General features: G+C 31.6%; 1 protein-coding gene across 1 annotated transcript; it reads left to right on the forward strand.

Annotated features, from left to right (window-relative positions):
* Positions 1-21,848: 21,848 nt before the first annotated feature.
* LOC146993979 (uncharacterized) lies at positions 21,849-27,156 on the forward strand. The gene is made up of 7 exons (XM_085826684.1): positions 21,849-22,850; positions 23,632-23,808; positions 24,512-24,574; positions 24,847-24,912; positions 25,408-25,476; positions 25,605-25,673; positions 26,789-27,156. The coding sequence occupies exons 1-7, from the start codon at positions 22,698-22,700 to the stop codon at positions 27,152-27,154; spliced, it is 963 nt and encodes a 320-aa protein (XP_085682810.1). The 5' UTR covers positions 21,849-22,697; the 3' UTR covers positions 27,155-27,156.
* The last annotated feature ends 296 nt before the right edge of the window (positions 27,157-27,452 follow it).

Below are 27,452 nucleotides of genomic sequence, written 5' to 3' on the forward strand. Positions count from 1 at the left end.
TAGATCCTTTGGTAGCTCCAAAATCGGAAATTCTTTTTGACATAATCGAAAGTTCAAGCTTACTTTTATGAAATTGCTCTGAGAGTCTGCAAAAAATGATAAGCCGGATCCAATTCGAAGATTAATGAAGAACGCAATCTGCAACATTAACTGAAATAGATAATTTTAGCTTAACTTATACCGTCCGTTATACATTAAACGCGCATGCGTAAACGTATTATGCGCATGCGTGAAGGTATTATGCGTTGACGCATGCGCAGAAAGTTTGTAACTTTGAGGTCCGGATTATGGAAGTACAGATTAAAGACTTTTGACTGTAAACAATGATTTACTTAGCTTTTATCTGCCTATCGATCTCTAGATAAACACATAACATAATAAATAAGAAAAACATAATAAATAAGAAACATTAAAAAATTAATATTCTCTTTTCTGAAGTATTGTTAAATATATCTGTAGTTCAGACTTAGGCAAACTGTCTGCCTAAAGAGATTTGGATTTATTAATTATAGGAACGTACTCTAAGAGTATATTCCCTAATGGATGGATGCTTTCGTGAAGAGCTTCTGAGAAAAATTCGCTTGTACTCATGTTACGCAAGGAAGAAATCTATGAAATCATGCATACCGCCAGTCTGTTCGCTAAGATTTGAACTTGGATTAAATTATCAGTGCTCAGCTGTCTTATTTGATGGGCTGTTAAAAATATCTTTATGGATGACTTTCTACGAAGAACTGGCTCTGTCAATGTTATACATGGGGAAACCAAGGAAACATAGATGCAGCGAATTTGTTTGCCAGAATTGGAATTTGGAGTTTCATCCAAATATCAATGTTCAGCAGTCTCAGCCACTAAGTTCCATGAAAGACTATACAGGATGTGCCAGTACAGCGGTAACAAATTTTCAGGAGACATACACCTAGACGATGGGAAATCACATAGCAATGCATAGTTGGAAACACTTCCGTAGCGCGGTAGTGATGACACAAATGAAAAAAAAAAAAATCTGAAATGTTTCAGATTTTAAATTACGTCCAAAGGGGCGTTTTTTTTACTGTTTTGAGTGTTACCTTTCTTTATTTATTAAATATCATGTTCTTTGCACTTAAACCATAAAATTCAGTTCAAGAGCAATATCGCAAAATAATGTTAAATTAAGCATATCTTTAGAATTTCCGATATACACAGTCTCGCGAGCTGGAGATAAAAGTTTTTTTTTTTTATATATAACGTTGCCATTTCTCGCTTTTAAAGCATTGAGTTTGTAAATCAAAAATTCGTTAAAGTTTTACAAAATATAAAATCTATAATAAAACAAATTCCAAATTTGGGATTTCAGATGCCCATATTCGCAGTAGGATTTCGTCTTTCAAAATTCGATAGCTCTATGTACCATTGTTTTATCACAATGCGAGAAATAGACAATCATTTATGCAGATTTTTCATTATTTAATTTCTTCAAATATAATGCAGGACTCTAACATTTTGTGGCAACAGTTTGAAAAGTGAACCGACGTTTATGAGTCCGACGCAAAATCGCAAAACGAAAACAATAGCCCTTCAGGGACAAAGCCCCTTTGGATTAAAAAGAAGAAGAAGGGCACAAACAGTAAGACAAAAAATGCTTTATTAGGATCCAAGATCCCGAAAAACGTTTCAATAGAAATAACGCATAATGAATAAAATACAGTCAAAAGTCGTTAATTCGGACACCCGTAATCCGGAATGCTCTATAATCCGGACCTCAAAGCTAAAATCTTTCTGCGCATGCGCCGCATTCACGCATGCGCATAGGCGTTTTACTCGTGCGCGCAAGACATTTACGACTGCGCATATGCGTCTGCGCAAGTGCAGAATACGTTTTCGCGTGCGCGTTTAATGTATAACGGACGGTATAAGCTAAAATTATCTAATTATCTATTTCAGTTAATGTTGATAATTGCGTTGTTCCTTCGAATTGGATCCGGCTTATTATTTTTTGCAGATTGTAAGAGCAATTTTCTAAAAGTAAGCTTGAACTTTCGATTATGTCAAATAGAATTTCCGATGCTAGAGCTCCCAAAGGATCTAGAAAACGAAAGTATGTTTCGATGTCCATCAAACAAAAAACGAATTGCTACAAAAAATGGATAAAAGCATATCCTTTGTTTATCTAACCGTTCCGAAATCTGTTTATCAATTTCACGCTGCTCTGCGCGGGGGAGGGGGGGACGTCACGGCGCGCAATGAACTGGAAGTTGATCTGTCAACGCTATCGTTATCTTCAGGGCAGATGTTTTTATTTTATTCGGCTTATAATTCCTTATTAAATGTAGTATTTAATTTCGATGTACTCCGTCTTTGATATGATTTAAATCAAATTCCTCGTCATTATAAATATCACGAATACAAATCAAATAGTTTTCTGGTTGCAATTTTCTAATTTCGGCTATGCGTAAGGTATGCTTTACGCATCCGCGCGTTGAAAGAAATGTTTGATAAAGTAAACAAATAAATATTAGGCTTCTTTTTTGGTAAATTTTGATACTCTTTAGATCATAATTGCTCATTATTTTATAAATTACGGTTTCATATTTTTAATTTTATAATTTCTGCATGCCATCTTACCAGATTTAAACTGATGATCTATAATCCGGAAAAATCGATAATCCGGAATCGCCGAAGTCCCGACGAGTCCGGATTAAAGACTTTTGACTGTATAATTTTAGCTACACTTACTCATAATTTAGGTAAAAAGAATAGGTATCTGACACACTTAAATGTTTATTGAATGTTTAAATTTGGTTTATTTTTTAATATTCCTTTATTTGCATAAATTAATGCGCTATGAGAATTTACACAATAGATTCTTTCTAACAGAAATGACAAAAAAGTACATATGCCATTTCCATGTAAACACTTTTTCTTGCAAAACAATTATCGTACAGTCTGTATATACTGATAATCACGGTAAAGTCAGATTAATTTTTTAAAGGAAAACACACAAGATTATTTGCCTGAGAAGAATTGTGGCATTATGGAGGGCTTTCTAAAGGAAACTGTTCTGTAGTCATGTTTCGTATGGGGAAGTCCATCCAAAAGCCCATGCAGCCAGCCTGTTCATTTGGCCAGCCTTTTCATTTGAACACGAGTCAGATTACCAGTACTCAGCTTTCTTATTTACTTAGTCACTGGTCGACTGCTTGGCAAAGTTTTAAAAATACAAGAAATAGGAATCAAATGCCAAACTTTGCATTTCAGCTTTTTATGCCTTACTTTTTAAATCTGACCTTGGGTTTTCATCTTGCACTCACACAGCAATGAATTTTTTTTAATAAGGATTAATCAAAAGTTTATTAATCTTCCTTTCAACTTTATATTAAAACATTCTACTTAGTGAAGCATGTTTTAAAATTTATTTTATCACTGAGGAATAAAATATAAAAAGAACTTCCATCTTCTTCATTTAAGCTTTTATACAGTCAAAAGTCGTTAATTCGGATACCCATAATCCGGACCTCAGAGCTACAAACTTTTACGGCTGCGAATATGCGTGTGCGCATGTGCGTTTAATGTATAACGGACAGTCTAAGCTAAGCTAAAATTATCTAATTCAGTTAATGTTGCAAATTGCGTTGTTCCTTAATCTTCGAATTGGATTCGGCTTATTATTTTTTGCAGACTGTTAGAGCAATTTTATAAAAGTAAGCTTGAACTTTCGATTATGTCAAATAGAATTTCCGATATATATTTACTAATATGTAAAGAATCTACAATTCGAAAGTATGTTTCGAAGTCCATTAAACAAAAAGTGGAATTGCGGCAAAAAATGGATAAAGGCATAATCCTTTGTTTCTCTTACCATTCCGAAATCTGTTTATCAATTTCACGCTGTTCTGCGGGGCTGGGGGGGAACGTCGCGGAGCGCAAAGAATTGGAAGTTGATCTGTCAGCACTATCCTTATCTTCAGGGCAGATGTTTTTATTTTATTTGGCTTATAATTCCTTACTAATTCAGAAGTCAAACAACAAAAATCAGCGTTAATTTACAAAATTTTCACAGGACTAGTTTCGATGGTTTTACCGAACCATCATCTTCAGCTGCAAAACCGCAAATGAACAAGATAGGAAATAATGTTTAGATAAGATAAGATAAGTTTCAAGAATTCTGTTAAATTGCAAACTTGCCTTACTTCGGTCCGTGATAAGGGATACACGTCAACAATTGTCCAAAATTGAACATGAACTCTATAAGCTTCATCTGGAACTCGCTAAAATATATCCAAAATTCACTGCCCTTGAACAAAAGTCTTGGTCTAGAACGGAGAATGCAGTTAACCGTCATAAAAACACCCTTGCAGTTAAATTCGAAAAACTTCTTTTACAGTCTTCCAGTTCGAGTAGTTCAAAAAATCTTCCCATTGTAAACATCAAGCCAATAGTTAATATTTCTAATGTTAGTCTTTCAGAAGAACAAGAGAGAATTCTAAAATATAATTTTAACTTCTCACAAACCTGTAAACCCTCGATTCCAAAGATTTTGGCTCCTATCGAAAAAGCTTTCAAGTTCAGTAAAGTTTCAGATTCACAGAAAGAAATGATTAGGCATCTTATCACTCATAATGTGAAATTCAATAATAAACCTTTGAAACCAAATCTAACTGCGAGAGAAAGAGCTACAATGCGCGAGATTCATTCTGACCCGGATATTGTCATTTCAAAGGCCGACAAAGGTGGCCAGATAGTCGTCATGGATAAGAACACTTACATCGATGGTGTCACTAAACTCTTAAACGAAGGACCATATAATCCGATCCCTAAAGATCCTTCACCTTCGGACTTATCCAAAATAAAAACTGCGATCAAATCTTCGCAAATCATTTCAAGCAAATTAAAACATTCGCTTATCCCATCTGTTGCGAATTGTGCCAGATTATATGCTCTTCCCAAAATTCATAAAAGTGGTATTCCTTTCCGCCCTATTGTATCAAATTTAGGTACTGCCTCGTATCCATTAGCTAAATATTTAGTTTCTAGATTTTCCACTCTATTAGACAATAACATTTACACCATAAAAAATTCAATAGAGTTTGTAAAAAAGGTTAAAAACATTTCTCCTCGTAATTTACTCATGGTTTCTTTTGATGTAAAATCATTATTCACCAATGTCCTAGTGGAGGGTGCATTAAGATGTCTAGAAACCAGACTTCGCGAATTTCATTTCTCTTGCATCGAAATTGATGAGCTAATTTCTCTCACTCAACTCTGTTTGAAACAAACACATTTTGTTTTGCAAAATAAATATTACAAGCAAACTGAGGGATTAGCCATGGGAAGCCCCCTCAGTCCCATCCTGGCTGATATCTACATGCATTATTATGAATCAAAATTGTTTGAAACTTTAAACTTCCCGGCATGGTTCCGCTACGTAGACGATACTTTTACCCTGTTTGAAGGTAATAAAGATGATTTAAATAGAGTTCTTTCAACAATGAATTGTATTGATCCTGCTATTCAGTTCACTTTTGAACTTGAGACTTGCAATTCTCTTCCGTTTCTCGACATTCTGGTCACACGTAACACATCCAACTTCAGTACTACAGTTTACCGTAAACCATCATCGGTTTGCCTTCCACCACACTTTAAATCATGTCATCCGACTAAACAAAAGTTAGCTTCATTTTATTCCTATGTTTTCCGTGCTCTTCAAGTTTGCTCCTCCAAACTAGCCCTTGATGAAGAACTAAATTATTTAAAAGCAATAGCTATTGACAGGGGCTTTTCACCCAACATTATTAATCAAGCAGTTAAAAAATTCTCATCTCAACACACTAAAAGCCACACTCTTATTTTAGGAGATTATAAAAATTCTGTTGTCATTCCCTTCTTTCCATCAATTAGCTATAAAGTTGCACATATTTTGCAGAAATTTAACTTTCGGGTTGTTTACTCTCCCATCAATAAAATTCCAACTTCTATACTCAAGGACCCCATTCCGGATATGAATTCCTGGGGTATTTATAGGATTCCTTGCCAGTGCGGTTTAATTTACATTGGCCAAACTAAGAGAGCCTTAAAATTTCGCGTCAAAGAACATGAGGCATATGTTAGAAAAAAGGAAACACAGAAGTCTTCTGTTGCTCAACATTGTTGGTCCGAAAATCACACTTTCAATTTTTCTGCTGCCAAAATTATTCAAAAAACATCTTCCATTGGAGAACTGGATTTTCTAGAGGCATTTCACATTCATAAAAATCTTTCTGTTCTAGTTAACGATCCTAATTCCAATCCAAATTTGCCTTCGGCTTTTAGAGAAATTATGTTTTAGTTCTGGTTTCGCCAACAGATGGCGCCACTTGCTTATTCTTGTCCAGGATTTCTTATCTTATCTAAACATTATTTCCTATCTTGTTCATTTGCGGTTTTGCAGCTGAAGATGATGGTTCGGTAAAACCATCGAAACTAGTCCTGTGAAAATTTTGTAAATTAACGCTGATTTTTGTTGTGTGACTTCTGAATTAGTATTTATTCGGCGTGTTATTGTGTCTTAATTATAATTCCTTACTAAATGTAGTATTTCATTTCGATTTATTCCGTCTTTGATATGATTTAAATCAAATTCCTCGTCATTATAATTCGCTTCCGATAGTGAAGAAAGTGACATGGAGGTTATTGAAAACGAAAATATTTCGATTGACAAATTAGTCGGTATTCTCAACACAGCAAGTATAGGATTTGAACAGCGGAACTTTGTACTGAAGAAGAAGAAAGTATTATCACATAAAACGAAGCAACTTAAACAACTTACATTGAAAGAAATGTTTAATAAAGTAAACAAATAAATATAAAGCTTATTTGTAAATTTTGATACCCTTTAGATCATAATTGTTCTTTATTTCATAAATTACGGTTTCATATTTTTAATTTTATAATTTCTGCATGCCATCTTACCAGATTTAAACTGATGATCTATAATCCGTAATCGCCGAAGTCCCGTCGAGTTCGGATTAATGACTTTTGACTGTATAATAAATTATGAAAAGTGAAATAATCTGATTGTTTTAAACAATTCAAAATTATTTTTTATGATGCTCAAGATAAAAACACAGAAGGAAGATTCATCAGAACAAATAATTTCTTTCATAGATGAAAAAAAAACAAAAAAGATTTTTTCCAATCCTGTATTTTATTCATGAACTTCATTATTTAATTGATAAAGAATTTAATTGCATTAAACTGACACACATAACTTAATAAAGGTTTAGTGTTAATTCAATATGTACTTTAAAGTAATTCACATTTTTTTTTCTTTCAGATAAAAAAAATTATTAAAAATGTGTATGTTTATATTTAATACAGTAGATACTAAACTGAAGCCATAAAAACAAAACATTCAAAAAGCTGATGCGCTGTAAATCAAATCCTTTATAAAGGTACCCACATTATTATTCTTATATAGATTATTGATTGTTTGAGAATCTAAAATTCACTGTATTACTGTCATTGTTATTAGATACTTTGACTCAGTACAGTCAAAAGTCGTTAATCCGGACTCGTCGGGACTTCGGCGATTCCGGATTATAGATCATCAGTTTAAATCTCGTAAGATGGCATGCAGAAATTCTAAAATTAAAAATATGAAACCGTAATTTATGAAATAAAGAACAATTATGATCTAAAGGGTATCAAAATTTGCAAAAAGAAAAAGCTTAATATTTATTTGTTTACTTTATTAAACATTTCTTTCAATGCAAGTTGTTTAAGTTTTGCTTCGTTTCATGTGATAATACTTTATCTTTAATTCTACTAAACAGACATAATTTCTTGTTCAGTTACAAAGTTCTGCTGTTGAAGTCCTATAATTGCTGTGTCGAGAATACCGATTAATTTGTCAATCGAAATTTTTTCGTTTTCAATAACCTGTGTGTCTATTTCTTCACTATCGGAAGCGAATTATAATGACGAGGAACTTGTTTTAAATCATATCAAAGACGGAGCACATCGAGATGAAATACTAATTTGGTAAGGAATTATAAGCCAAATAAAATAAAAACATCTGCCCTGAAGATAACGATAGTGCTGACAGATCAACTTCCAACTCATTACGCGCTCGCTGCGGCGTTCCCCCCGCCGAGCAGCGTGAAATTGATAAACAGATTTCGGATTTCAAAACATACTTTCGCTTTAGATCCTTTACATATTAACAAATATATATCGGAAATTCTATTTGATATAATCGAAAGTTTAAGCTTACTTTTATAAAATTGCTCTTACAGTCTGCAAAAAATAATAAGCCGGATCCAATTCGAAAATTAAGGAACAACGCAATCATCAACATTAACTGAAATAGATAATTAGATAATTTTAGCTTATACGTCCATTATACATAAAACGCTCACGCGAAAACGTATTCTGCACTTGCGCACACTCATATGAGCAGTCGTAAAAGGTCTTACGCGCACTCGTAAACGCCTATGCGCATGTGTCAACGCGGCGCATGCGCAGAAAGTTTTTAGTTTTGAGGTCCGGATTATAGATCATTCCGAATTATGGGTGTCCGAATTAACGACTTTTGACTGTATGTATGCTGTAGGATACACTGTATGTGTACTCATAATTAATTAAACAAGTTAGTAATTATTATTGAATATCTGGTAGCATTATTGCACCACTATGTATGCAAGTAACAGGTGACAATTCCTAATGCCTTATGGAAACTTTCTAAATACTTTACGAAATTTGTCTGAATTAGGTAAAATATTTTTCAAAATAAACTTTAATTGATAAAATCTCTGAAAAGTTGTAGTTACAATCTTAATACATTTCCCACTGGCCAAAAAATTACATATTGTGGCTTTCTTAATGTTTAATATAAATGCATATTAATAAACATTAGAAAAATCCCTTTAGCCAAGTATTTATTTCATAACAGGCATGCTTTTATGTGGTAAACAACCAATTTGATATTAAAAGTACGAGATGTTAATTTTTTAAAAAATTTATTTTATTTCCTCCCCTATCTTGATATATCTTTCAACAACAGGGATTCTCAAGGAAACGGAAATTTCACTGCTTCAAGGGGGGGTGGCGAGTGTTGTCAACCTTTTATTTATATTTTAAGGACTTAGATTTAATTTATAAATAACAGAAACTAGTTTTGTTCAAGTTTCGGTACTCATCAAAATTTTCTACACTTTTGTTGTTTAATTTATAAATCATGTTAAAACCAAATAAGCCTAAATCCAAATAAATGTATCTGCACGTTTTAAGAGTTGGAAAGGGAGAGAGATTATTCTAGCAGTAGTAAAAGTAGTGCATGGAGTAAAATAAGTTGTTGCACTCTTTTTAATACATCTATGTTAATAGTATTTGTTACAAATAAAGCCATTCATTTCAGATACTTTTATAGTTGATGAATCAAAGTAATATCCTTTTTATTTTCATTTAAGAACACATTACATCATAAATATTCATTTAAAATGTGTATGAAGGAAGTATTTTTGTGTCTTATCTGAAGGGGGAGAAAAAAGTAAGTCCATAAAAATACTTTATTTTCTTTGTATTCTGAGATCAATCATGCTACTATAACATTTATGTTTGCGAAAACCCTGTGTGTTGTATTATCATTTTCTAGGTTATAACTTTAGTTTGACCAAGAAGAAAAATAAATTCATAAACATTCTATTGCAAACCCTAAGTTCACAAAATGTTGCATAGGTACCAAAAATTTAGAAGAGTTTTAAAATAGTAAAAAACCATATTATGCAACCAACTCCAGAAACTAACTGTTACTGTGTAAGGTTTATCCTAAGTTTTTAACAGTTACCTTTAGTTAAATCTATTTTCCTATTCTTCTTCATTTCAGCTTACAATTTCCTGCTAGAATGTGTTTTTAGTATCGTGTTTAATGCAAATGAGTAAGAGCGGTATTTATGTTAAAGTTCTACTGACTTCGTTAGAGAGCCAGAGATTCCGACTAGAGCGCATTTGCCTTTTGGCTACACTCTTTGTAAATTTATTATTGTGCTCAGCCGTATCTCAGGCCCTTGATAGCTTCACTAGCTTAACTGATATTTACAGCTACTTAGAAATTCTTAATAGTATCAGCTATATCTTTTAGTTAAATTTAATTTCTTATTACTTTGAGTTCAAGCCCAAATGGAGGCTTTGCTGTATATCTGGAGAAAGGGGCCATTTGTGAAATTCTTATTTTGAGAAATAAAGGGTAATTAACCCTTCTTGAGTTTTACGTATCTGTTTCTGAACTAAAGCAAATATTCACTTACTTGCTCACTAGGTTCCTACAAACTTAGCTGTTAGATAAAAGGTTAGAACCCCACAACTGTTTAATAGTCTTTAACACATGCTAGTTCATAAAGACTGACCAAGTTTCACAAAGATTTAAGAATATTTGCTCAGGCAATCAGATTCCTGTATTAGTCCATACAAATGGGACCTTAGAGCTAATGCCCCTTCCAAATTCTTCAGACATCATGTCAGTAACAACTGCATGTTAAAATTCAGAAATTTTCAAAAAACAGAAGTAGGTGTTTATCATGTTTCAAAATTAGCAAAGCTTTTGAGCAAAAAAGAAATTATTTTAAGTAAATTAACAATGGTTTGTATTTCAGCATTTATTCTTATTTATAAACATTAACATGTAACAGTTCTTGCTTTTGCTCTGTATTCGAGGAAGCACATTCCTTGGATGTACAAACTACATATACGCTTTTGTGCACTTTACTTTTTCAGATAATAAATAGTTTTTCCTTCAGGATTTCAATTTTTTTTCTCAGTTATAATGAAACACAGATTTTAACAGCAGTAAATTGAAAATAAAAGAGACATACCGTTGTTTAGAGTAATGTAAAAATAATGCAGTAATTTGAAAATATGGAATTTTCTTGACTCTTAACCCAAATAATCTCCTCATGGTAATTGTTAACAAACATGTAAAAATTAAAATTAAAAAAATAAAAAAGATTAGAATGATCAGCTGTCAAACTATTGGGATTAGAGAAAAGTATAGTTAGTTTTTTTCTATTATGTGGTCATTGGGCCTGCACAATTAACTTCAGGGCCAATATAGAGATCAAACCTCACTACTGCTTCACATAACTAATTCATTGGGAATTTGGATGGCTCCAAATTGGCCATGTAATCATCTTTGGTTTTGCGCCAAAAACCCCACTCACTCACCCAAATTGGCCATGCCTTCTTGTGACGGCGCAGTTTTTCATCGAAATGGCATTATTGCAGTTCTTCCCATCAACATAGGTTAGCAGAGTAACTGAAGATAACAAAAGACTCTTTTTAACGCACACATCGAGAAATTTTTTTCTCAGCCATGAATTTTGTCATGTTATGGTACCAATAGCTATGTCAATGCTACGCTGTTCTACCCAGGATGAGGCCTATGCCCAGGAACCTGATATAAGTGACGAATTTGCACCTGAGTCTTCGGTTTATAATTTTTTGGAAATTTGGGTCATTAGACATGTTTTGTTTTTCCAAATGCAAATTCACAGCTACACATATTTATAGGGCATTCGGCAAGATTGGAGATACATTATGAATGCAGATATTACCAGGGTAAAATATATTTATCTTTTCTGATGCCTTGATTCCCATAACACATTTCAAAAGTAATATCAATGTGGGAGTTACAGAAATGGAATTATTTGCCTTTTGTTTTCACTTATCACAGATTAGCAAATAAGGCATAGTTTATAACATGTTTATGACACACAATGTCATTTCAAAAAAATTAAATAGTGACTATTAAAAAGGCATAACACAAATTCTGTTATAAATGACAATTATGTTTAAAATTAAAAACTACTCCATTACAACATGAGTGAATTATGAATTCCAAGCCTGAGTTCGGCCTTGCTGAATCTGTAAATTTTTCTCTCCACTTTCATAGTCAGAAACCCATAAACAACTTAAGGTGTCAAACTTGCTCACTGAAGCAAAATTTATTCAATCTGTCCATTAAGTATTTAAAGCAAGGTACACGAGCATTATCTATCTAATACAAGTGATGCCTTCATGGATGAATTTCTAAGGTAAATTTAATCATATTTATGTTACACATGCAGAAAATCACAACCAGATCTATGTCCCAACTCTTTAGTAGATTCTTTTTAATAATAAGCAATTTTATCTTCATCGTCACAGATGTTAAAATTTATTATATTATTACTCAGGAAAAAATGCAATAATATCACTCCACACACAGTTTACATACACTTTTTAAATGATGTAAGAAAGAAAAAAAACAAGTTAATATCTTAACAATGTTAATTCTTTGAAGGAAATTGCATTGCAACTAATAATATAATAATATGAATAAATGCATATAACTTCATTACACATATTTTGTTTCAGCCATATGTGTAGGTTGCTTTTATTGCCAGTAAGCATTTGTATTTAGTACAATTCCATACCAGTTTACAAATTAAACTGTTAGGAATCATAAATAAATCACATACAATATTGTGATTAAATCTGTGTTATAAATTATAATTAATATTTAGATTTAAAACCTACACAATTTATATTAAAATTAATTTATATGTAATATATATTTAGTAGATGCAAATTTAAGTACTTGCCTGTATGTTTTTGTTTGTTACCAAGTCCTCTAAGCATGTTACAGGCTAACATCCATAACTGATATATGGTATGAACTTGATATCTCTACCAGTACATAAGATATTCTATAAAATAAAGCAGGGAAATCAACAACCTTGTTTCTGCATAGATTTTGTAAAATACCAATCGATTTCGAAGGCAAAATGAGTCCTCCTTCATCAGGTGCAGAATTTTTTTGCTCCTGATGAAGGGGGATCCACTTTTCTCTCGAAATCGATTGGGATTTTACAAAAATCTATGCTGAAAACAAGGTTGTCAATTTGCACGTTTTCTTTTCGATGTCAGTGTATTTCTCTTTCATCTTGATATTCTATAACCTTATAAATGCATCTCAAAATCCCAATTTATCCAGATTTTTGCTTGAAATGCACCTTCACTAAAATATTTTTCTCCTCTTTATTTGAGATGATAAGTCAAATAATTTTTTTTATCATTAACTAGTAGCTGTAAATGGAAATAAGATAAGTAAGCTTAGGGACTAGAAACTTATCAAAGATATAATTATAGCTGTGAAGAAAGGGCAAAAAAGTGGGAAAATTTATACTTGAGATGCATGTTTTTAAGCACAGGACACAGTAGAAATAATGTATCAAATATATTAATTTTATCACATAAACAAAAGTATTTAATTAAATGGCAATTTAAATATTTGTACGTACCTCTGATATATGCATTTATATTTACAGATGCCTTCTTAATTCTGAATGTAAACACATTTATCTGATAGTTATTTTGCTGCAATCAATTAGTGCCTATAACTTGTAGAACCAATAAATTCCATACATTCAAACTATATACAATTTTATGATTAGCTTGCTATTTTAAATATAAAATACATTCTAATAGAAATATTGTATACATTTGGCGATTTTATGTATTTGCACTAAGGTAATTTATCTGGTAGACATTACCCAATATAAGTAGCTGTTTAGTATTTCACGATCTACGAGTTAAGTACTAATAAAAATAATGAAATATGTAATTAACAATGAGTTATTCCTATTTGTATGCTTAGTTTTATCTTGCAAATAACATTAAATACTTAAACACTATTATAAATATTCATGCATAAATATAAAAATTGTGTTTGTCTGAATGAAATAACATGTTTGCATTTGTATTCTACTACATATTTTTGTATGAATAAACCTGCATTGTATGCGTCTACAGACCCACTTTTATGCATTATTTTGGGTATTAAAGGCAGGGTTTTTTTCCTCCAGAAAAGCTTGGCTCTACTCTTATATGTGCCCAAGATCACCAAATATGGCGATATGTGTTCTGCGCTAAATTTTCATGCGATGGTTTGGTGGACGATGCTGTTTGTATGGCAACCCTTTTGACGTTGAAACTTAGAGACATGGCGGCAAGATTTCAGGCACGATGTTGCAGTTGTTAACGAGTCTTTTGTTCATGGGTGTGTTTATGTGGATAGAAGTGCATTTTTGGAATTTCTGTGGGAGTCAGGACTTTTAAAACGCAGTTTGGCTAAACTGAATGCTGTGTACATGGTATTCTTTGAAATTTATTGTTGTTATGTTAATTTATTAAAGTGTGGTGTGCGTAGTTCATAATTTTTTAAAGTTAAAACAGAATGCTGTGTACATGGTATTCTTTGAAATTTATTGTTATGTTAATTTATTAAAGCGTGGTGTGCGTAGTTAGTAGATTCTTTCACTGCCTAGATTGTGCAATTCATAGATTTCTTTTTAAGTTACAAAACATAGCTGTGTATATGGATTCTTGTCAAATATTTTTAGTTAGAAACCTTAAGTTTTTGCTATCTAAATTTTTTGTTTCGGATTTTTAGCTTAAATTGTGTGTTCAAAACGTGGTTTTTGGAGACATTTTAGGCTTAAAGTTCGAAATATAGACAAAAAATTTAGATAGTAATATGGCAGCATGGAGTTTCTCAAAAAATGTTTGGTGCGAAATTTGGTGACCTGAGGGCTCATATAAGAGTAGTCCCAAAAGCTTACTGCGTAGCAAAATATATTTGCAATGAATGATATGTGATTTTTGAACTTTTTGAGTACTTATGAAATCAGAAAGACAAAAAATATTTAAATAAATTTTAGTACTACAATACAGTCAAAAGTCCGGACTCATTGGGACTTCCACGATTCCGGATTATCGATTTTTCCGGATTATAGATAATCAGTTTAAATCTGGTAAGATAGCATGCAGAAATTATAAAATTAAAAATATGAAACTGTAATTTATGAAATAAAGAACAATTATGATCTAAAGGGTATCAAAATTTACAAAAAAAAAAAAAAAAATAAAAAAAATAAAAAAAAAATAAAAAAAAAAAAAATAAAAAAAAAAAAGCTTAATATTTGTTTACTTTATTAAACATTTCTTTCAATGCAAGTTGTTTAAGTTGCTTCGTTTTATGTGATAATACTTTCTCTTTAATTCTATAAGCAGACATAATTTCTTCTTCAGTTACAAAGTTCCGTTGTTCGAGTCCTATAATCGCTGTATCGAAAATACCGACTAATTTGTCAATCGAAACTTTTTCATTTTCAATAACCTCTGTGTCACTTTCTTCACTATCGGAACCGAATTATAATGACAAGGAATTTGATTTAAATCATATCAAAGATGGAGTACATCGAGATGAAATACTACATTTAGTATGGAATTATAAGCCAAATAAAAAAAAATTTTGCCCTGAAAATAAGGATAGTGCTGACAGATCAACTTCCAATTCATTGCGCGGCGCGGCGTCCTCCCCCCACCGCAGAGCAGTGTGAAATTGATAAACAGATTTTGGAATGGGTTGAGAAACAAAGGATATGCCTTTATCCATTTTTTTGCAGCAATTCCACTTTTTGTTTAATGGACTTCGAAACATACTTTCGCTTTGTAGATCCTTTACATATTAGTAAATATATATCGGAAATTCTATTTGATATAATTGAAAGTTCACGCTTACTTTTATGAAATTGCTCTAACAGTCTGCAAAAAATAATAAGCCGGATCCAATGCGAAGATTAAAGAACAACGCAATCTGCAACATTAACTGAATTAGATAATTTTAGCTTAGCTTATACCGTCCGTTATACATTAAACGCGCATGTGCACACGCCTATTCGCAGCCGTAAAAGTCTTACGCGTCTTGCATCAACGCGACGCATGCGCAGAAAGTTTGTGGCTTTGAGGTCCGGATTATAGATCATTCGGGATTATGGGTGTCTGAATTAACGACTTTTGACTGTATTAACAAAACAAACCTTCGTGGCACAATTTGGTATATTTTTATTAGATGAAAAGGCAAAATTCACTTATTGGATGAAAGTTAATGAATTTCATACATTTTTTTAAAAGAAAGATTTCTAGACAAACAATATTTTTCTTAAGTTTCCAAACAACACATGAAAAAAGAATATACTTCAGCAAATGAAAATATAAGTTTTGATTATTAAATAAGGAATATGTGATGGATTAAAAAAATAAAACATTCACATTCTTCTTCAAATCTTCCAGTAAGTTTTTTGCACTCTTCTTCTCTGCAAGTACACAGCGATCTGTCTTTAGACAAAAAAAAAAAAAAAAACCTCTAGAACGATCATTTACATTTGTCTACAAATATTTCTGGTGTTCTTCTCCCCAAGCTTACAACGATCTGTTTTGCCTTAGAAAGACATCATAAACTCAGCATAGTGCAACACTGGCTATCTACCAAACTCATTTATTCATTGTTCCCTTTAGAGAATTTTTGACAAAATTTTGTGCTTTTATACTTATGCTTTATGTACTAAGTGCTAAAAATAAATTACAATCAAAAGTCTTTAATCTGGATGTCCATAATCCAGAATGATCTATAATCCGAACCTCAAAGCTACAAACTTTCTGCGCATGCGCATTTAATGTATAAAGGATCGCATAAGCTAAGCTAAAATTATCTATTTCAGTTAATGTTGCAGATTACGTTGTTCCTTAATCTTCTAATTGGACCCAGCTTATTATTTTTTGCAGACTGTTAGAGGAATTTTATAAAATTTTATATAAGTAAGCTTGAACTTTCGATTATGTCAAAAAGAATTTCCGATTCTAGAGCTGCCAAAGGATCTACAAAGCGAAAGCATGTTTTGATGTCCATCAAACAAAAAGTGAAATTGCTGCAAAAAAAATGGATAAAGGCATATTCTTTGATTCTTTAACCATTCTGAAATATGTTTATCGATTTCACGCTGCTATGCGGAGGGGGGGGGGAACGATGTGGAGCACAATGAACTGGAAGTTGATCTGTCAGCACTATCCTTATCGTCAGGGCAGATGTTTTTATTTTATTCGGCTTATAATTCCTTACTAAATGTAGTATTTCATCTCGATGTACTCCGTCTTTGATATGATTTAAATAAAATTCCTCATCATTATAAATATCACGAATACATGTCAAATAGTTTTCTGGTTGCAATTTTCTAATTTCAACTATGCATAATACATGCTTTACGCATGCACTCATTGAAAGAAATGTTTAATAAAGTAAACAAATAAATATTAAGCTCTTTTTTTGTAAATTTTGACACCCTTTAGATCATAATTGCTCTTTATTTTATAAATTACGGTTTTATATTTTGAATTTTAATTTTTCTGCATGCCATCTTACCAGATTTAAACTGAAGATCTATAATCCGGAAGCCCCGATGAGTCCGGATTACAGACTTTTGACTGTAATAAGTAAATCTAAAGCTATTTCATGAAAAGATAATTGTGAAGAACTTGTATCAAGTGACACTGGCAAAACTCATTCCATAACCTACTTTTTTACACATACATTAGTTAATACTCGTATTTGATTTAAATAAAAATGATCTTTTCAAATATGGAAAAGGTATTTAAAGCATGCGATTGAAAACTTTCACAATACAAATTTTAGAATTCTTTTATTTAAATATCTCCTTAAATTCAGTACATTTATTTCTTTAAGCTTTCAAAGCTGTAAATAATGATGCCAGATCAGAATTCTTATTTATGTTAAGATCCTTGTTTTGCATAATTTTAAAATTGAATGTCTCTTGAGTTGAAATAACAAAGGAGACAATAATGTATGAAATTTTGCAAATTCTTTGCTATTCGAAAGTTGCATTATAAAAGAAATATATCACCATACTCTCTCTGTGAATTTTGAAATAAATTTAGGCTGCCATTTATCATAACGCTTATTTGCACAAACTCTTCCAAACAGAGCAGGAATTATAAGAACAATATGAGATTCTACTTTGATACACTAGTGTTAATGCATATAGGAAAGTGTGTCCTTGAAAATTTAAAATCCTGTTTTCTTCTGGCACTTAAAAAAAAAAAAAAAAAAAAAAAAAAAAGATTGTTTCTTAAAAACAAATATTTCTGACATTTTTGGAAAAGATATTTTCAAAGTGGCTTTTTATATATTTTGCAGATGGGATTTTTTTGACAGCGTGAGTATATGCAAAAATTTATCAGTTTATTGATGCTGAGAAACACATTTTCATGTCTAATCAGACCTATAATTAAATTTTGGATTAATATAAGAACAGCCGAGTTTAGTACAATGCACTTACAAGCTACAGCATGCACACTGTGATTAAATATTTAAGCATTCTTCAGAATTTCAGAACAAGAAGAATTTGAAGGTGGTAACATGAAAGCCAGCAGATTCTACAGGAACCAGATGTCAAAACTGAACACTTAATAATAGACAATGAACGGAGACTTAAAAATAAACGTATCTGAAACATTTGCATTAAGCCATGAACAAGGAAAAACATTAGTTATATATTAACGTAAACACCTTAGCACAAGTTTTTGATTTTTTTACAGATGAAAACTTAAAAGTTACGATATGGATGGAAGCTGGTGGTTTTATTTCAAAAAGATTTCCAAACTGACAATATTTATTATACGTTTTTAAACATTATCAATCTATGAAAAGGAAATATACTCAAAAATACAAATTTTAATTATTAAATAAGGATTAAGCAATGCATTAAAAAAATAAAATTCATTCTTCTTCAAAACTTTGCTATTATTTTGCACATTTCTCCTCCCCAAGTACACAGCTACCTGTTTTTGCCTTAAAAAAATAGGAGAATTGGACAACTGGGTTCCTGCAGCACTCGGCTATTGAGAAAAAGCATTTCCTCGTTGTTCTTTAAGCATATTTTTAGCAAAGTCCTGTGTTCTTGCAGAAATTTTACCATAACATTTTCCATTACTCACAAATTCCGCAAGGCCAGATATTAAAACTATGTTTAAAACAAAAAATATCACAATTTGTGTCTAAAACTGTTAAAAAAGAACACACAGAAAAAAAAAAAAAAAAAAAAAAAAAAAAAAAAAATGGCAGAATTGCTTCACTAAAGGATTATTATAAGCATGATTGCTAGAAGAATGGTTCTGTGCATGGTTGCGAGAGTTTGCTATATACTGAGAATATGGAAAATTTTGCTACGGTGACTTTTCCAGATGGGGAAAGTGCAGAATCACACACTGCTTGGAGCATTTTTAAGAATTGCACATACTTGGTATCCAAGTACACATCGACCTATTTTCACTTAAAAGAAAAATCCCAGAACTGCCCAAAAATGGAACTGCGCACTCCCTTGACTTTATCTATGTACACATTGACCTATTTTCACTTAAGTGAAAGAAAATGGACAAAAATCCAATTGTTTTTACCCTTGTAAAAAAGCACTAGACAAATAAGTGGGCGATTCTGTACTTTACCGTTCCAGATTTTGACTAAAATACTTAATTTCCCGACTTTTCCCCATCTCTATTCGAATTCCCCACGTTTTTCAGGTAGCGTGGCAGCTCTGCTTATACCATGACAAGTCATTAGTGCACAGATAAGTAAAGGTTCTTATTAATCTAACTTTTCCACAAAACACACTAGCCTTTTATTATATGTAGACATGAATCTTTCAATTTTTCTATCATCCAAGTAATTTGTTACACATGCAACTTGCAGAGTTTTTCTCCAGTGCGAATGAGTATATGCTGTTTAAAATTCTATTTTAGAGCAAATGAATTATTACATACTTCACAAGCATGAGGTTTCTCTCTGTGAATAAGTATATGTTCATTTGATGCACATTTTGAGTAACCAGCTTGTTACATAGCTCATACAAATGAGGTTTCTCTCCTACATGATTAAGCATATGGTTGTTTAAACACTTCTGAATTACACTTGTTACATAATGCACAAACATGAGGTTTTTTTCCTGTGTGAATAAGTACATTGGTTTAAATGAGCTTTTTTAGCAAATAACTTGGTTAATCTTTGGATTATGGTAACTTAACGATTTTTTGGCGACCAACCCTGCTAGTTTTTGTTTGGATGCCATTTTGTTTTCACGAAGTAAAGCATGTTTTTTTTCTTAACTCAACATTTTTTTCCAACAATCTGCTAGCCGAATTACGCTTATGCTAGAAATTTTACGGAACAAAAGTGATTAATCATGATGAAGAATAGGTGCGAAATTGGGAGAAAGTGCAGAATCGCCCACTGCTTGCCGCATTTTTAAGAATTGCACATACATGGTATCATCCATGTACACGTCAACCTATTTTCACTTAAAAGAACATCCCAGAATTGCACAAAAATGGCATTGCGCACACTCTTGACTTTATCCATGTACACTGCTAAAGTCCTAGCTAGTAAACTTTATCGCTTTACCAAAATGTCGCCAAACTACCTGTTACCATATTCCAAAGATTAGCCAATAACTTCTTAAATACCTCACACACAAGGTTTCTTTCGCGTGTGTATAAACATATGGTTCTTTAAACGACATTTCACAGTAAATGACTTATTACATATCTCGCACACATGAGGTTTCAATCCTGTGTGACAAAGTATATGGTTGTTTAAACTACTCTTTCGAACAAAAGACTTGTTACATACCTCGCACGAATGAGGTTTTTCTCCTGTATGAATAAGCATATGGCTTTTTAAATGACCTTTTTCTGTAAATGACGTATGGCAGATCTCACACAAATGAGGTTTCTCTCCTGTGTGAATAAGCATATGGTTATTTAAACCAATCTTTTGAACAAATGATTTATTACATACCTTGCACATATGAGGTTTCTCTCCTGAGTGGTTAAGCGTATGTCTCTCTAAACTACATTTTAAAGCAAATGACTTATTACACACCTCACACATATGAGGTTTCTCTCCGGTGTGAACAAGTGTATGCAAGTTTAAATTTCCTTTTTGAGTAAATGACTTGTTACATACTACACATATGTGAAGTTTCTTTCCTGCATCAACAGGCATATTCATGTTTAAAGTGCTCTTTCTTCCAAATGAATTCTTAAATACCTTATACATATGAGTTGTTCTTCCTGTACGCATATGCATGTATTTCCATAAAGAACAATACTGTCTAAATGACCTGCTACATACCTCACAAGCAAAGTTTCTTTTCTCTGCAAGTATAGGATTGTTGAAATAAACTATTAGTCTAAATGACTTGTTACACACAGCATACATGAGCTTTTTCACTTATGTGAATAAGCACATGGACTTTGAAACTAAAGTTATTGGCAAATAATTTATTATATACATCACATCCTGCATTAAGAAGCAAATGAAGGTTTAATTGAAGTTTCTGTCTAATATCTCTTTTTACCTACCTCTCATAGGTGAGGTTTTTCTGTTGGTTGAGTAGGGATTAGCTCTTTTAAGAAGTTTCTTCCTCCGCATGACATTTTCGAAAATATGTTGAACTCAAATACACTGGAAAACTGAGAGGGCCACTTTGGATATACGATGAAGAATTTTCACTTATTCATGGAATTCTGGGCAATGTTATGATTTCAGTACCAAACCTTAGTTGTTGCATGCACGTCATCTAAAACACTAATAGATATTGAAAAGAAGACACATCTAGTGCGATATACGCATGGCATGATTTTTAGGAATACATTATTTTGTTAATTGTTGTTTTTAGGAACACATTATTTGTAAGTTTGTTATATTTCGCACTAATATGATTTCTCACCTTGGCACTCTTGAAGTTTCATTTCTTCATTGACGGCTCCAAATTAAATATAGCAATGAAGCCATTTCAAATGTGCAACAATGTTGCCAGGAAATATTCATTGCCTACAAGAGAAAAACTATTGGGATATTTTCCGTGTTGTAGAAAAGATCTACCATTTATTTCTGCACTCAGATATTTGCTTTTTAGCTTTCAGCTCATGTCGTTTTAAGCGACAGGTTCTTCACGTATTTGCATCAACGATTTTTTACAAACCTCACACACAGAAAGCGACACAATCTTCTTTCTGTCATAAGAAGCGAATGTAAACAATGCTCTTTGGCTTCGCCTTTAACATCAGGGAATTTGATGTTCCCCCGCATTCGCCGGTACGAGTTGCTGCCATAAACTAAAGCTTAATTATTGACCAAGTTTTCGATGTATACAACCGCAGTGGCTAATTAGCCTCTAGGCTTCGCATCATCTACATTAGCGCATGCGCACAATCAGCCCACATACAGCCATTTTAAGGCAAGTGGAGTGTTGTTAACCCTAATCAGGGATAGCGAGGGTTGGTAACAGTTTCTGCTTATCTTCCTTGAATGAGATCTCTTTGTTAATTAATTTTAATTATTGTTACTGAAATTTACGTGTTACTTGTTTGACATAACTTGACGACAATGGATGAGACAAAACAAATTTCTTGAGTGTGGAAACAAGTTTTCCATATACTTCCGCCGGTACTTCTTAGGTTTTAGAATAAATTATTCTTCTAGGCGGAGCTCACCAGAGCCCTAAATAAGAAGGCTCCGGTACTTCTTTTATGGAACTGAACAACAATTTCAGTAGAAATTTGGGATATTGTTCGGGGAACAGCCTTAACGCCAAAACGAGGAGAAACAGCTTATTATGGTAGACCACGTTATTGTTGTTATCCGATGATGTAGTACTTCTAGGTAAGGCTACTATAAAGGGGAGCTGAATCATCATCCATTTTGAAGCTAAGTTGTTGGTATTCGCTATTGGATTAGCACTGATTTCTTGACATATTTGTGGATCGATTTCGACCTAATTTTCAGAAAAATGGGTGGTTGTGCTGCACCAAATTGTGCGAATCAGTCTAAAAATAACTTTAGGATGTTTCGTTTTCCTAGAAATGAAGAAAGACGAAGAAAATGGATAGTTAATTCTCGTCGAGATCAATGGATCCCGGGCCCAGGAGCGTATCTTTGTGAGGTAAGTTCAGCTTCGTATTTTTCCATAGAATGTTAGAAAAATTACTCTTCTTGGTACTTTAAAATATTTATTTTCATTTAACTGTCACTTATTGACGATCAACTGATTTTATAAGTACAAAATCAACTGCGGAATGTGTATGTGTTTGTGCAGTAAAATATCGTTGTTTCATGTTGTTTCTTTTGTTATCGTGAAAAGTTTATACCGTTTGTAAAATTTGTATCATACATTTCATGTAAACTTTGTGCTCAGTTAGAAATGTGATGTGCCTTTTTGTTTTCTTTAATTTTACTGTACGATTGGTGATTTAAAGTAGCATTCTATGTTTTGATTCTGATGTATTGTCGCCAAATCGGATAGTTGGCGCCAATGTTAAAAACTGGATGGTATGATCCAAATAATAAATGATTTTGTTTTTTCTTTATAGTAAGATAAATATATTCTGTATTTTTAGACATTTTTAAGAAGTTAAATATTAATTTAAATATTCGATGAATCGTTTTGATCCCATTATTATCCTTTATTGTAGTAGTAAATCTTAATGTTGTATTTTTAACTATAGGTACTTTAAATTTATTTTTAGTGTGTGAGCAGGAAATATGTTTTAAGTAGTTTTACAAACATGATTACTTTTTAAAAATTTTGTTCTATTTTCATAAAAAAATTTTAATTTATCAGAAAATTACATTCTTAAATTATTATAATATATGTAACTGTAATTTAATACTAGTGCTTTTGATTTTAATGTTAAATTTCATGCATGCTTTTGTTAAATATGCAGGTACATTTTGAAGAAAATCAATTTGAATGCTCTAGGCAAGATGGGTGTAAAAAACTCAAGCCCAATGCTGTGCCAACTCTTTTCACTGTGCCTAATCGCCCACAACTGTTGACCCCACAGCGTCTAAAAGGCATTGGTTTACCAAAGCACCGTTCAGTTACATTTAATTTTTGTAATGTATGTGTTTTTTATTTTTATGGTTTTTCATAAAAAAATATGTTTTTATTACAAATGGACTAAATTGCTTTATAAAAGAATCAAAATATTGAAATTAAAGCATTATGTGATAAAGCTGTAATTACAGTCCCTAAGATTAGATTAAAAAATTAAAATTTTGCTGTTGTTATATATATAATTAAGTATGTACTTTGTTATTATAATCATATATTGAAAATTAAGCATAAAACCTCAATTTGATGTAGTTTTTGGATAAAGTTTTTGTAGTTTTTCGAGGACGGTCATACATGGGTCTGGTTTCTTCAAATTTGCTCCTAAAAGAAAGAAACCGGTATCTGATTGCCTTCAAAGTCAAAAGAGTTTAAATCAAAATTTGTATTAAACTAAAGTTGCTTTTTTGCTTAATTTTAAATTCCAGATAAATAGAGAGAAATATGTATGGAGTAAGTAAAAGAAATAATATTGAAATTAATAACTTTAATCTTGAGTAATACAATAATATAGTTATAATACATTGATTTAAATGTATATTTTAATGTCTTATATGTCTTGTCTGAATGTTGTTATTTTTTGTTTAAAGATTTACAAAACTTATTAGGATTATTTATATTATTTATTATTAAAATTACATTAAGTATATTTTATTTATCAGCATTTTCAGGTATCCTTACTTATATGTGTTTCATAATTTTTGCATCTTCAGAGTGGCTTGCTGCACGGTTTACCTTTATCAACTGAAGCGATTTCTGTTGCTGAACCATCTGTTGTAAGTCTTCATTTGAACAGTTATTAAATATTTAGTATTATAAACTTTTTCTAAAAAGTATTAACACTGTTTCTAAAATTAAAAAATATATTAACGTAATATTTACTTATGTTTAAGAAGTATGAATGCTATGAACAGTCCAATGTATTTATGCTTTTTTATAAGTTGAGTTACTTTGAAAATGGTAATGATTATTTGTATTTATTTTTATCCGATCAGAGTTTATAATTTCTTTCACTTCCACATATTTCATATATTATAATTTCTTTTAGGTTCATTTGCCACAACCTTCAGCTTCATATTTTGGAGAAATAAATTTTGCTGCCGAAGTATCTGATGTAAATTGCCATTTTGCACTTCTAAAAAATTTTAATAGTTTTTTAACATCTATTCGTAAACTGTACTATGTTTTTTTAAATGTTTCCATCTTCATAATCATGCACTTTATTTCATTTCACCAGTGGTTGCAAATGTGTACATTACAGTACATCTCAGGTGTGTTTGCAACAACATTTAGCATTACCTTCTGATTAAATAACAGCTGCTAGTAAAGAATCTATTCTATGTTTTCATTTGAGCAGCTATTAAATGTCATATGTTTTACATATATTAATTAATTTTTATACGATTTCTGAAATATGAAATTGTTTGTCTTATGGTTGCTAAACAGCTGTATATCTGGCTGTTGTGCTATGGAATTATTTTTGAATTTTGAGTGTTAACAATTTATTATCTATTTATGAATTATAAAATGTTATGTAAAATAATTATTTCTTAAAATGAATGTAGTTTATATTATCTGTATTTCTAAATTTCTTATATATATATTTCAGGTTTGTTTGCAAGAACAAGCTTCAATTTCATCTTGTGATAAAAAGCCATCTATTTGTGAAGGATCTCATGTAAGATAATTAGTGTATTATTAAATTGCTTGCTTATACAAAACGTTTCTATTAACTTTTTTTGGGGGGGGGTAAAAGGAATGTAATTAATTTCATCAGCATTTACAAATTCTTTGTGTACATTTCAGGTTTGTTTGCAAGAACAGCCTTTAGCCTCATTTTGCAGTGAAATACCATCTATTTGTGAAGGCTCTGATGTAAGTTGATAACTAATGTATAATTAAATTACTTCCTTATATGCATTTAAAATGTTCTATAAAGTAATTTTTTGGTAAAAGGAATGTAATTAATTTCATCAATAGTTGCAAATTCTCTATGTAAATTTCAGTTTTGTTTGCAAAAACAACCTTTAGATTCATCTTGCAACCAAATTGTAATTAATTTTAATTAATTTCATCAGCATTTGTGAAGGCTGTAATATAAGTTGATAATTTGTGTTATTAAATTGCTCATGATTATGGAGATAATCGATCCCTTGAAAAGCTGAAATAAATTTTAAAAATCTATTTTTAAGTGAAATAAATTTTAAATATTAGAAAATAAAACAAAAATAATCTAGAAAATGCTGAAAACAATAGAGTCAAATTTAAAAACCCACCACAGTATAGGAAAAGAGACCTGGAACTTGCATTTTTATTTTGTGGATTTATTATCTGTTTAAGTTTCAAATTTAATCCAAAGGGGCTTTGTCCCTGAAGGACTATTGTTTTCGTTTTGTATTGAAACACTATAAATGGCTGCATCACTTTTCAAATTGTTGCCACCAAATATTATCACCCTGTACTATATTTAAAGAAATTATATAGTGAAGACTCATAAATGCATGTATGTTTTTTGCATTCTGATAAAACAACGGTACCTAGAGCCATCAAATTTTGAATGACTTAATTCTACTGTGAATATGGACATCTGGAAGACCGAATTTGAAATTCGGAATTTGTTTTAATATATATTTTATATGTTGTAAAACTTTAACGAATTTTTGATTAACAAACTTGAGGATTTCAAAGCGAGCAATGGCAATGTTGTACAGAAAAGACACTTTTATCTCCAGCGTGTGAAACAATGAATCGGGAATTCTGAAGATATGTTCATTTTAAAATTATCTTGCAATATTGCTGTTGAACTGAATTTTATAGTTTAAGCGTGAAAAACTTGATATTTAATAAATAAAGGTAAAACACAAAATGTTAAAAAAAAGGCCCCTTTGGGTGTAATTTAAAATCTGAAACCTTTCAGATCTTTTTTGTTTGTTTGTTGTGTTCCCCCCCTTCTTTGATGATTATTCATATAGATTTTGTCTTTATTCCAGGATGTTCTTTTAAGGAATTTTATAAAACAGCAGACTGAATTGATCTCGCTTCTGCAATGCCAGAACAGAATATTACTGAAAGAACTTACAGCAACCAAAAAAAATGAAATTAATGTTTTAAAAAAATGGCATAGCACTGAAATTCAACTTCATGACCTTCAAGTACAGCATGAGGAATTGCTGAAAGGAGTGAAAACATTTCTTTCAGATGAACAAATAGCAATGTTGAAAATTCCTCGTAGAAGCATTGCAAAATGGTCTAACGAGGGAATAATAAAAGGCCTCAAAGTTAGATTTGCCTTGGGCAAGCATGGTTATAATTACTTGCACAGAATAGGTTTTCCGTGCCTTCATACAGCACTTTAAATAAAAGACTTCAAGGTCTTGAAATGAATTTTGGAGTCATCAGTGAGATGATTGAACCTTTAAAAATTAAAGGAGAAAAAATGAATGCTAGTGATAAAGACTGTATTTTATCATTGGATGAAATGGAGATTTCTGGCAATCCTGATTTTGATATTTCAAAACGGAAATTTATTGGTAAATGTACATTAGGAAATCAAAAGGGTGCAGGAAATCACTATTTAGTTATTTTACTAAGAGGTTTGAAGCTGAAATGGAAGCAAGTGGTTGCCCATGAGATAACTGGACAGGTAACAGGATG

This window comes from Stegodyphus dumicola, chromosome 11, assembly GCF_044657685.1.
Source record: "Stegodyphus dumicola isolate Sdum_Otavi_A_Nest chromosome 11, ASM4465768v1".
Taxonomy (NCBI): domain Eukaryota; kingdom Metazoa; phylum Arthropoda; class Arachnida; order Araneae; family Eresidae; genus Stegodyphus; species Stegodyphus dumicola.